The 13,304-nt window shown below is 34.1% G+C and overlaps 1 protein-coding gene across 1 annotated transcript; it reads right to left on the bottom strand.

The window, feature by feature from the left end:
- Window positions 1-834: 834 nt before the first annotated feature.
- On the bottom strand, window positions 835-8,742 carry LOC146160314 (protein FRG1-like). Its single transcript, XM_083384059.1, has 8 exons — window positions 8,474-8,742; window positions 6,533-6,669; window positions 6,332-6,473; window positions 5,747-5,861; window positions 4,260-4,364; window positions 3,670-3,792; window positions 2,621-2,709; window positions 835-2,552 (listed from the first exon to the last, which is right to left on the bottom strand). The coding sequence occupies exons 1-8, from the start codon at window positions 8,533-8,535 to the stop codon at window positions 2,516-2,518; spliced, it is 810 nt and encodes a 269-aa protein (XP_083240185.1). The 5' UTR covers window positions 8,536-8,742; the 3' UTR covers window positions 835-2,515.
- Window positions 8,743-13,304: the final 4,562 nt, after the last annotated feature.

Here is a 13,304-nt window from a genome sequence, read left to right as displayed (position 1 = left end):
GCGAAAAATTTTCGCGCTTCGCGCTTCGCGCGAATGATCTTTATACTTCCCGTTTGTTTAGTTTTGATGCTGTCTTTTAAACTCTAGGTTAACGCTTCTTTACCGTTGCGCCGTGTAAGCCTGACAGACAAGGGCGGCGCGGGCAAACGGAAAACGTATTCAAAAATATTGCACATATATTTTTTAACAATTTACTCTTATTAGCAATGTAATAAAAACATGTAAGAAATTTAAAAGAAATGCCAGCATACCAAAAAAAACGCGCTCGCTTCGCTCGCCAGGTGCGACCGGACTTCCAAGTTTATCCATTGAAGTTATTGCGTTTTTTACTGCATCCTCAAATATTATTAAACACGTTTTTAAGCGCAAAACAATCCGAAGCTCGCCAGATTCACAGTTGTTCTAACACTTTAATAACACAATTCTAAGTTAAGATTTTGTGCGGTCCGCAAAGACCTTCCGAGGTTGTTTTTGGCCCGCGACTAGAAAAAGGTTACCGACCCCTGTTCTATACCAAGATCGGTCGAAAGTTCAGCCCAAACTTTACCACTTCTTCTGAGTTCTGACAACGTGAAAATCATTTTAAAATTCGTATAAATGTCCGGATGAGTGTTAGGAAGTTGCCTTAGTACCACAACTGTACATTCTGCTACTATACTCGTTGGCGTGCCTTGTGCAATAGTCCACATTACACATTTTAACCATATAAAAGCAACAACTACTAAATAATCTATGTATATAGCCGTTAATCAGACCGTCTACGTCTACAACAGCAAATGAACTACAACTATAGTCAGGTTTTTTTGCACAAAAATGTTAATCTTGCATGTAACTTTATTTGCGTGAGTCATATATGACGTCATAACAGCACATGCTTTGGCACCATGGAAGGTTTCATACAACATTCATAAGCTAAATACATGTTTCGAAACAAAGCAATCTGGCTAATTTAACTGATTTAAATACAATGGGAAGACTACTTACCAAAGCATTTATGCAACTTACTGCTTCGAAATGTATTATTAAATTTCAAATTGTCCCGTGGTAATGATACAGTGTGCCTTAAAGTTTAAAGTTGTGATGTCATTATAACGTCATATGTTGGTCTAAACGTTTATTCAAGTTACTTTTTTGTTTCTTTAAACTTCACCCTTTTTTAGTTCAACATTAAAATTGCAAACGATTTTCTAGTTTTAGGTTTTTCTGTTTTGTTTACATATTCCAAAAAGTTTCTGTGAAGACCATTGCGTGTTTTCTGTTAATTAAAAATACACATACCATAAGTATAACAGTCCTATTCAACTACAGTTTTGCTAACTTATAACTATTTTTATACATATTTTGTATATGTCAACAGGTAGACACGGGGTGACTTCCAACCGACTCATTTTTTTGCGCGAAATCAATGAAAGTATGCTTTATTAAAAATATTACGTACAGACGTATAATGAACAGAAAGCACATATGAGTGCGCTGTGAAATAACAAGAATCGAGTATACAGTCCCCTAATGAAAGGCGATTATTTCGCTTCACGTACGATATTGACATACTATTTTAAAAGATAGGTTCTGCTGACAAAAATAGCGCTATTGTGCTCTGTTAAATCGTGAAAAAATCCACACCATAGCGATAACTTTTAATTTAAGAGACGTGGTGATTATTTAGCTAAACATACATTTGCGCTTCGTTAGACATTATGACATTAACAAAGTGATTTTTTGAAAAACGTTTAATTTGTATGGGCCAGTTGTTCACACGGCAAAAACCCAGTTACCACGTTGAAAAATTGTAAAATAATAGTTTAGGGAGTGCAATAAATTCTGTCGTTTAACATATTGTTACGAACTGCCATTTAAATATGGCTAAACAACATTTATTCATACATAATAATTAGGCTTTTCGTTTTTGGATTCCTTTGTTTCGTACGGTTTAGCGATATGGACTAGCGCGGTGATGTTTATTCGGTGTTCAAACAAGATTTGTTAATTTGACTAAATTTCTATGTCAGTATATTTTACCCAAGTAGTGTACGAATGGCTAAAACCAAAATTAGGTGACCACTGGCACTACAGTCAGCACTGTTAAAAAAAAACTTGCCAAATGTAGTGAAAGTTAAGCGGGAAATACTAAGCTATTATTTCACGAAAACAAACTTTTTTAGTTCATTTTGTGTCTATCTGGAGAATATGTCATGCGGAACTCGCCAGTTCAACAAAGTGGTACAACCTTTCTGCACTTCAGTTCACGAGTTGCCCCTTGACGTAACAAATCAAGAAAAAGTTGATGTGACAATTTAATCTAAATGGTAAAAATTCAGGAAACAACTTTCAGTGAGTGCTATGATAAAATAAATTCCCATAACATCAGAAAGTATATGCAGATTTTGGAGCATAATGGTTGGAGGTTCTATGTTGAAAATGAATAAAGAGTTATTCGAAACGTTCAAAATGATACCTACTTCTGTATGGGCTTTGATATTCTTATTACGTATATGCAGATTGAAGATTTTCTGAATTACATGCAGTAACGATCAGACTTCATTTTTGACCTCCTGCAAAAAAATCGGTTAAATGAAAAAGTGAAACAGCGACTACGCTCAACACAATATAGGGCATATACCGGTCTAGCAATGCTTCATGCAAAGTTCCATCACTTTTTGCTTTGTTTAGTTTTGTTTCGTCATCAATTGAAATTCTAAGTTTCTGGTCCTAGAAACAAAGCGTGTTTATGAGTTATACTAATAAGTAGTTAATAAATGAAAGGTATGGCAAAGGGATTTTAATTAAGTTAACATAGAGTATAAACATAAAGGATTTATCTCCTTCAGGTTTATTATCCCAAGGTCACGGCAAGGTGTGTTGTAGAGATAAAAAATTAGAAAAAAATCCAGTAAACAATAAATGGTGGACTTGTGTTTTTGTCATATACACAAAGTTAAATGACAAAATTTTAAACCTCACCGTGATGAGGTACTTTCCCGTGGGGGTAAAAATGCACAACAATTTAGGTAATTTAAACTTTTTGTAAAATATAGTAGCATTGCGCTATAAAACCCTTGGCAAAATATACAACAATCACACCCCGTCTAGTAATATTTGTTTTTTTTCTCAGTAATTTTTCCTTTAGCATATACTACGCGGACCCACCAGGCAATCTGTGTTGACATATGTACAGGTTTGGATTAATTTTGCATCAGGCTAAACTTCTATCTAAATCTTGCAACCTATATTAATCACTTAAAAAAAATGCTTGACAGTCCTCCCAACTAAAAATCAAAAGTAATACTAGCAGTCCCCAGTGAGAATCAAGCGCACAGCAAGTCGTTCGTTGCTTTACAAGCAGAACAAACAAGCAGTATGAATGAATCTTGTATTGCAAATATTGGTACACCTAGACAGGAGTAGATAGCCATAAAGCACTAAAACGATGACATCACACTATTTTAGGCTTTTTGTTTCCCAATTAAATGCTCCTAGGGGGGACTCCTAAACCTCTAAATCACACCTACATTACATGTGAAAATTAAAAAAAAGATCTACTTTTTTTCTCCAGACAAAAGTCGGTCTGAATCTGAATCATACCAAAGCAAATTAAAAAAGATGGCGGCAAAATAAACTTTGGCTCATATAACTCAAACCATAAAAAGTATCAGTCAAAGCATTACACACCTGCCAACTTTGAAATTTTTTGACATAGTTTTTTTCACATTCTTTCATGTTGGTCACATTTTTTTCTTCAACTGGTATGTCATCATCATTTTTATCCTTTGGTTTGGCAGATATTGATCTAATCTAAAATTAAATTTGCAAACTGTCTATTCAGCAATCTTTAACACAGAAAGAGAAACATTTCTCAAAACATCTGGCACAGTGAAGTAATGGATATTACACAAAACAAAACAAAAACAAAAATGTTGGTCTGCCTTTAATAAATATTGCAATTTGACAAAATTTCCGTTTTATCGTATAATTTTTCAGTTGGGGGTGTGTGTGGGGGGGGGGGGTTGTAAAGAACAAGGTGTATGAGATGAACCCCACAACAATAAATTTACATTTAGACCCAAACCCTACTTTTTATAACTGTAAAGGCTTCTTTTGGCCCACTCTGTATATATTTATTATTTAACATGGAATATTGATAAATTTTAAAAGTGATACTAGTATTTTGGTTTGCAATTTTTTATGTACATTGAGGATTAAGATTTTGCAATCGCCTGGTTGAAACTGCATTTAAACCCTATCAAATGTTTATCATCTACCTGAATTATCTCATCAACTCCTGCGGTCCTGCTTGTCGCAACAAGGTCACCTTCACTGTTACAGGAAACAAAGCAGCCATTCGGTGCAAGAAGGGCTAGCTTGTCCTAAAAAAGTTAAACATAAAAACACATTTTTTTAAAGTGTTAATTGTGATAATGAATAAGTAGCTGCAGAAAACTACATACAGACCGAACCTTACAAATAAATATTGATTAGCTGTTTTATGAGCTTTACTAAAATATATGGACAATGGAATGAGCAATTCACCAAATACATAGAACCTCTGTTTATAATATTTTTCTAACAATTTACCTTAAAACCATTTGAACAACAGTTTAAGCATCATGTTTTACACTTGCTGTTTATATCAGTGGTTCTCCACCACAGCTTAACTATCTTATTAAAAGCTCCAATAAGAAATAGAAAAATAAATCATATTGCAGTTTGTAAAAGGCTTTATATGTCATAATATTAAGCTTGATAAAATTAACTTAAATCTCATTAAAATCTGTAATAGACTATATTAACATTTTATCGCAATGAATCAATGCAATACCAAACGGCTATGCTCTGTCTATCTACTGTACAGTTTACAACAACATAACATACTGAAAGGTAAAAAAAAAATTAAAAAGAGCTTGGATATTTAGAAAATGCAGGACAGCTCAAAGTGAATGGGAAAACAATCCCAAATGTATATACATATTATCCTAATATTTTATAAAGGTTCTCATTTAGGTGTGCTGAAAACTGATCGTGACAGCCTCAGAAATGCAGAGTCGGGAGTGGAACTAGTGACAAATGAGTCAGTTATTTTGGTTGGAGTCACACTCAGGACTCTAGTACTGGTTTAGTCCAGATCCAGAGTCTGATGTGTGCTTCATTGTTGGTTGATGAGTTATACAGGGTTGCCATACAATTTAATAAAAAAAATCAAAGACACAAAATACCTTTCAAATAAAATTTATAGGTTTCAAAAAGGCTAAAAAATTGGATCACTTAAAAACAAATAGTTTAAAAAATTGTTTTATTATGGCAACTTCTTAAACATATTACTTGAGCTGCACATGAAATAAATTCAAAGACCATTCAAAGACATACAAAAAAAGACTTAAATATGCAAATGATTTTACAGACTGTTAAATATTTAAAGCCTTGTTGCATTGTTATATGACACCCCAAATAATAAAATGCTGTATACCATCCCGGTTAAATTATGGTGATGAGTGGAATAGGGTCAGGGGACAAACTTTTTTTTGACTGTTTTTATGTGACCGGTGACTAGTTTAAAGACTACAGGGCCCTGAACTGCACAATATTCTGGTATTTCCAAATATCGATTTGGATACTACATACAAAATGTTTTAGCATAACATTTAAAAAAAATTGAAAACTTTACTATTTCTTTGAAATCAATTTATATTCTTAATATATTTCAATATGTACAAAAGGAAGATAAATATTTATAAAAGAACAGCCTTTTTACCTTTTCAAAAACTGGTTCCCATTGCTCACGGGCGCTGATTGCATCGCTAACTCCAACAACTCTATTTTGTCTGTCAATGCTAAGATACTTTCCAAATCCAGTTTTAAGTGCAATTCTAGGAAATAAAATAATCATAAGGCTGTGAAGTGTATAGGAAATCAGTTTTGAACTAAGAAATGTTTCATTTTTTTTAGAATAAAAATGTGCTTTGTGATGAGTTTAATATAAATAGTGGAGTGAAAACACATGCCATCATAAATATGCAATTAAAAATATGTACACTAGTATAGACCAATGTTTCTTAACCCCGTGAATAGTTCACCCTAGGGTTTTATGCAACTGAAGCCAAGTCTATTTGCAAGAAAAATGTTGGCAAAGCTGTCACTAAAGAAGATTTGGCAAAATTTCAAAAGAAGAGTTCCTGCTTGACGCATTACGCCAGTGGTTTTTTAACGTGGTGTCGCGAGATATTTTGAAATATTTAGGAATATTATTTTAGCTGTTATTGCAAAACCTGAAAGGAAAATCAAAATAAGTCGGTCAATGTTTTGTTCTTTAAATAAACACTAAAATTTAAACACCCACTTTGTCCCTGACACAACAACACCAGTAAGTTGTTCAGGAAGATCTGGGCCTTCTCCTTTTGGTCTGGGTGCTCCAAGAGTAAACATCCCATTGTCCATTGCACTAACATAAACATTTGAGCCAATTTCAATAGCTATCGTACCTAGAAGTTTTAAACATTAAGTATTTTGTCTGAAACCCGTGTTCAAAAAAGTTTATTACCTCGGAATTCTTCTATGTTGTTCGCCAGCCACCATCCTCCATGGATAGCTGTGTCCTCTGCAATTTTTTTGATTTTAAGAATTTCATCTGCAGATTCTTTTTTTATCTTCTTATGTTTTTTGTGTTTTTTTTCCTTGCTTAATAAAAAAGGCAGTTTTTTCTATATAGTACACAAAGTACAGAACACTTTCATGCATTATTAGTTAAGCATAAAAAAATGTATTTTTGTGTCAAATTTAACAACCAGGTCTGATTTAAGACCTAGATACACGCAAAAATGTTCAGAAGGGTTGTTTATAGGTAAGAAAGTCATCTGGCTTCCTTTCGCTTATATTGTCTTAAGAAACTATTCTTAGCACAGCAGCTTCTTGAACATATTGTTTATGTTAATTAGTGAAAAAAAAAAGATAAAATTCAGAACAGGCACATGTTTTTGGTAAATATTACTTCTGCCTATAGAGCAGGATTAAGAAGTCTCAAGCCATGGGTGGATGGGCCTGCTAAAGTAACTTGCATATACGGAGGTTACATCAAACAAGCATTTATAAAACTTTTAATTAAGGGTTGTTATTACAAAGTGGGTTTGTAGAATCGGTTAAAACTAGGGTTGGGCATTTTTACCATCACTACAACAATCAAGTTAAGCCAACAAATTTATTAATGAAATTTAACAACAAGTAAATGCATCAGTAAAAAAATATTTTTACTTCTTGGCAACTTTTCCCACTATCTGAATTTTCTAAATCAGCACCAGGGTCCACTGGAGACAAGTGATTTGGTTCTTCTAAATTTCTAAGTAGCCTGAGTTTGTGGTATACCCCAACTAGTGTTTCCTTTTATGAAAAACGCGATACGTGCATTTATTCAAAACTAAACAAAATAAATCTACTTTGCTATTACAAACACTTAGTTATTACCACAGAACATGTGTTTGCATCAGGTAAACCCTACCATTTTAAATTTAAATTCTTTAAAAAAGTTACAATCAAGATTATTAAAAACTCAAATAACAAAACTACCCTTAAAAAATTTTTAACATTTGAATCCAATATGAATATTTGCCTGGTTAAATAAAGTGCTGTAAATTGAGAGGCTTGCCAACCCTAGTTGAAACAACCATAGTCCAACTCTGACACAAGTAGAATGGATATACTGTGTATATTCCATCACAGTGGTGTTAATAAATTCATCAAATCAGGTAAAATTATTTTAAAATATGATATTTCATTATTCTGATTTAAAGTGAGCGGCCTTGTAGGTTCTGTACGCTTCGGACAAATTTACTTAAATACAGCCAAAAAAATAATAATAAAAGTTGGCAAAGAATATAATTGTGGGTAATGGTTTTGCAAACTTAATGTGTTGTGATCACCAGATCACTTCATGTGCTCTGGCGAGGCATATATTTTCCACATGCTATTTAAACCTATACAAATTGTTGCTGTTTTCACCAATCATCACAGTAAGATAATGTGCATAAGTGTGTTTTTAAAAATGTTATTTCTTTGAATGGTCAAAAAGACATAATTTACATCTTATTTAAAAACATGAAGAATATTGAAAACTAAGCCTATTTTCTTTGCACTACCTACTGTACTGAGTGTACCCCAAAAACCGGAAGATTAATGTATATTCATTTAACCTGTTTTATTTGTCATTAATCATTATCTAGTATGGAAAGTATGGCAAGTGCACCAGCGATGTTTTCAAACAAACTAGCCAGGTATCTAAAAAATGAATATGAACCCAATTTTTATATACGTTGTAGTGGGTGCATCTTTTTGACCTTAGTTGCACCTAGTCACCTCTTTTTTTGACTGTGCACAGGCGAGATTTCATTTTGATCTGCCATACGCACCCGGGAGATCTCTTTGTGATCTGCCATTCTTTTCAGACTGAAAATGGAAGGATCATTTATTCTTAAAAAATATTAACACTTACGTTTTTCTTTTTTCTCCTTTAAACACCAGTTTTGCTGCCTTTACTTTCTGATAGTCACTCATTTGATATATGTGCACTTTTTAAGATATTCAAACACATGAAGAAATATAAATTAAATAAATAATCTAAAAAAAGTGTAAATGCAAAATGCATACCACGAATATAAAATAAATTACGTCCTTAAGTAGTAAGTTACAAATAACCAACTCAACATTGAATCCAAGAAATCACTAATCAGCATTGACTATTATTGACTAACAGAAGCACAAAGTTTTTGTTTCTATCAGGAGCGGATCCATCAGGGGCACCAGACCAACAGGACTCAAAACCAAAACGTGCACATTGTGCGCACAATGTGCACTTGCAATATGTGACGATTAAGTGCACATTGTGCACTATCGCTCAATGTGCAACTTACAATGTATCAGTGAACGTTATACAGAACAATAAATAACTTCATATTAAACAATTTTTCCGATGATGTTTTTGTATGGAAAATATCAAGTAATACATGTTATTTTTCGTGCCATTCTTTTTATTATGATATATTTTTTATTTGAGTTCCACTTTTATGGATTTCCGATTATATGGAGTGGATTTATTATGCATGTTATTTTTCGATCGCTTCTTTTTATAATTCTTTTTTTTTTAATGAGTCCCAATTGTATGGATTTTCGATTATATGGGTTAAATTTACCAAACAAATAAGTTAACAACTGGAGGTAACTAAACCTGCAAATTTAGCCTTAAAACCCGTAAAAGTATTTTTAAACGTTCATAATTTTTAACTACTCTGCTTATGTGGGGATGGTTATGACGTCATTGGGTATCGAATTGTGATACTTTTTGTTCACGATATTGGTTATCAGAAAAAATGTCACGTTTTGGGCACCCCTAACCAATTGCATGTTAATAGGACATTTTAAACGTAAGGCAACACTTCTTGTATTTAAAGATCTATGTTTGACCATTTTTAATCTAATTCAACTGCACTATTGCATTTTAATTTTGTTAACTTAGAAAAAAATTGGTTAGAATTAGTTGAACATTTGGCGCTGGTCTACAATCCTACCACAACGCACAATATTTGGGTTAGGGTGCAGGTTAGCGTTTGGGTGAGGGTGGGTCAAGTATTATTATTAAATAATGAATATAATAACACTTGACCCACCCACACCCAAACGCTAACTCGCACCCTAACCCAAATATTGTGCGTTGATTTAATAATTGTGGTAGGATTCTAGACCAGCGCCGAACATTTGAATAGCGAAATCCATACACTAAGAAAAGTTAAAGACGACCGTAAAAAAATGCTACAGAAACATAAAAAACATATAATGTTAGATTACAGAGAAAAAAATAATTACTGAAAATAAAAAGTAAAGGCATAGGCCTACATTTATGCAACATCCAAAAAGGTAAAGAATGCTGAACTGTTACCGAATCACCGTTTTTTGTAAAATTTTAAGGACCAGAACCGGAACTGAACGGAATAATTTGAAAGAACATAAACCTTAACCGAATCCCAAGCTGTAAACAAAAGCGGTTCACTCCAGCATGACGTCACAACTTGTATTTTACAGAGTTAAGTTAACGCCATGTTCGTAATTTTATGACAAAAATATGAATATTGATTAAAAAAACGTTGATTTTTCATTTTTTTTATATATTATCAATGAGTTGCTGTTTTTTTAATGCGTCACGTAACTTAGCTTAAATGACTTTACAATTCAAAAATTATTCTTGCCTCTAACCAACGAAATTGCAAACCGTGCTCAAAATGCGTCCGATTCTCTCGGTATCAACCCGACGAATGACAATGCAACACAACGCCATCCAAAACGCAACCGCACACAAAGTTGCCAGCAGCGCTAGAAAAACTGAGACTTCGAAATTCACACAAAGTCCTGTCCCTGAGGGAAAACCAAGTCGGTGGGTAGCTGACCCGAACGGCGATTCCCGCGGACAAACGCATTAGTCCGGAACGAAGGGTCTACAATAATTAAATTTGTGACAATCTGTCTATCTTCTGGTAAGTAAGAAAAGTACAAATCCTACATCTGCCTGTCTGTCTGTTTTTAAGTTCGATAATAATAATCGGCTGCCGGACAAATAGCGCCTTACCATCACACGCGGTGGAAAAAGTGATCACGGAAAACAGAGTGTGCAACTTTTTAGCCACCTTTGCCGCATCGGCACATTAATAGCACATAAGATGCAGATTTAGTGTACATTTGGCGCAAATATCGCAAGTGCACAATGTGCACCTTCAAAAGTGCACTGAACCGTGCACATATCGCAAGTGCACATTGTGCGCACAATGTGCACCTTCGAATGCGGTGCATATATAGCAAGTGCACATTGTGCGCACAATGTGCACATTTTGGTTTTGAGCCCGTCTCTTTTTCTATGTTGTAGCAGTACACATCACTACAATGTTTTTGTCCGTTTTAAGAAACTCTTCAGCAAGAAGGCGCTATATGCATACTTGGCATGTTGCGCCATTTGAATAATAAACTTTACAAAGTGCAATTGTTTTTTTTACTATTAATCCAGTTATTTCAAGCAAATTGGAAATTGTAGTGTACATTTTATTATTTGTCTTTTATTGAATTAATCTTTAAAACCACATTCATGACATAACCCAATGATCATAACACATTTGACGGTGTCTATAAAGCAAGTAATACTGAGATGTTACCCGATAAGCCAAAATAAACCAAATGAATTGAATAATATCTGGAATTAAACTGGGCGCTGGTCTAGAATCCTACCACAACGATTAAATCAACGCACAATATTTGGATTAGGGTGTCTTTATAAATTTAAAGTTAGCCAATTTAAACATTTGAACCCCCTAAACTTTTTAGACCGGATTCAATAGCGTTTAGGGTTCCTCTTTATCCCGGATTGTTTTTGCTCCCGGGAAACGGGATTGAAAAATGAAAGTTACCGGAAATCCCGACGAACAAAATAATACCTAATTACGCCAATATGGTGTTTAAAATGATTTATGTTAGATCCAAACATTATATTAATCTATTTATGTTCGGTAATATTGCTTCTGCAATGTTACAAGACCTTCTCGTATTACATTTTTATTGGTAGAACAAATTTAATGAAGTTTTTCCGCTGGTAAGCGCAAATAAAGCAACTCAGACAGACTTTATTAGGTTTGGTAATATTATTTTTCTTTATATCAATCAAAAAGTTTTTTTTTTTGGTTTGGCTATGTTGCCAAATAACGAACTCCTGCGCAAAACGCAAATAGGGTTCTCTCCGGGAAAGTTTTCGACTATAATAGGTTTGGTAAAATTTTTAAAGTTTATGTTTGCCCTATTATAAAAAATTTCCGAGATTCGGGATCGTTCATTCGCGGGAAAGGGAATTTCCCTTAGAAACATTCCCGGAGAAGCAGGAGTTCGTTTAAAAAAATAAGGGTTTAAATGGACGATAACCGATATTAATATTTATCCGGTCGCGATAATTTTTAAACGTCTGTAGCATGCTTAATTCGAGATGGAACTGAACGAAATTCCTACACGGCGCCTTAGTCTAGTCTACCTGGCCAAAGAAAAAAATGGGTTTAAATCGACGATAACCGATATTAATATTTATAAGAGATCGCGATATTTTTTTTTTTTTTTAATAAAATAAATAGCCAAAAAACGAACAAGAAAAACAAATCGAGATAGTAAAGCTCTCAAAAGCAGCTAACGACCATTTACTTTTGTGTATCGTCATACTTCCTCTTTTTCAAGTCGAATATCGCTCGGAAGTTCGCACAGAAGATAACATCATGAAAAAGCGTAACATCGTCGGGACAGTTTCGGCATTTACATTGATTAATAACATCACAAATGTTTTGCACGGTTCGTTTTTGTTTACTCCAAACAGGAATTGCTCGCGGGAAAAAAATACACGATATTAGTAATTAGTACTTAACCACGCACTACATTTTCCCAGTATAGACACGTCACAGGACACAAATAAAACAAGTGGTGGGTTTCCGTGGCCTTTTTGCAAAAAGTTCATTGGTTAGATTCGGTTTTACCAAAAGAATAAAGGGAGTCATTTGTAACAATTCCGCCCAAGTTAAACTTTATCTGAAAGCTTCTTAGTTTGTTTTCGATTGTCGAATTGTAGAGGTTGCGGTAATTTTTTCCCATGGCAGATGTGCACTCCCGCAACTTAAGGTCCGGTGCCATTCTAATTCAGCTTTTGGCGAAAGAAGATTGATGTTTGTATTTTTTCGTAAACCGATTTGGTGAAGTTATACTGCTGGATGAATACTTTAAATGTTTGGGTTCTATACGATCGGGACGTTGTTGTGCTACCTGAATCCCAGTCTTCTGGGAGACTCGATATTAATTTTATGAATTGGACAAAATCTGTGTTGTTAGGAGTAAAGTTAAATTTATTTACCAATGCGTCATATTGTAGGTATCGGCCGTTTACATTCAATAAATCCTGGTGAAAAATTATATTGGAATCTATAAGTGATGGCATGAAAAAAACATTTGAGTGTTACTTTACTTTTTTGTTTAGCCAAAGCGGACGGCTGTTTGACTTTGGATCTATGATTTCCAGGAGTTGTTTGCACGCCGTTATTACGCAACGTAACGTTCGCATGGGGAGTATAGGCCTACGCCTTGTAATTGCATTGTTTGTTCCTATGTTCCCATTAAGAAGCGCTTCTAATCTGTTACCTTGGATAAAGGGGCCTTCGATTCGTTTCCAATCAGCGTCCGCGTTTTCGTCGAGTAGTTTAAAGATCCATTTCGTATGTAAGGCTAACAAGTAATTATCTATAATATTGATCATGCCTGCC

The sequence above is a fragment of the Ascidiella aspersa genome, chromosome 3 (genome assembly GCF_963924565.1).
Source record: "Ascidiella aspersa chromosome 3, kaAscAspe10.2, whole genome shotgun sequence".
Lineage (NCBI taxonomy): Eukaryota > Metazoa > Chordata > Ascidiacea > Phlebobranchia > Ascidiidae > Ascidiella > Ascidiella aspersa.
Note: the sequence above shows the minus strand (reverse complement) of the source record. Positions and strands in the feature narration are given on the sequence as shown.

Coding starts and splice junctions, on each gene's coding strand:
- LOC146160314 (XM_083384059.1), bottom strand. CDS start 8,535: ATGAGTGACTATCAGAAAGTAAAGGCAGCAAAACTGGTGTTTAAAGGA. Junction 5,862..6,331: donor GTTGTTGTGTCAGGGACAAA/GTGGGTGTTTAA, acceptor TTTATTTCCTAG/AATTGCACTTAAAACTGGAT. Junction 4,365..5,746: donor GGGAACCAGTTTTTGAAAAG/GTAAAAAGGCTG, acceptor TAACTTTTTTAG/GACAAGCTAGCCCTTCTTGC.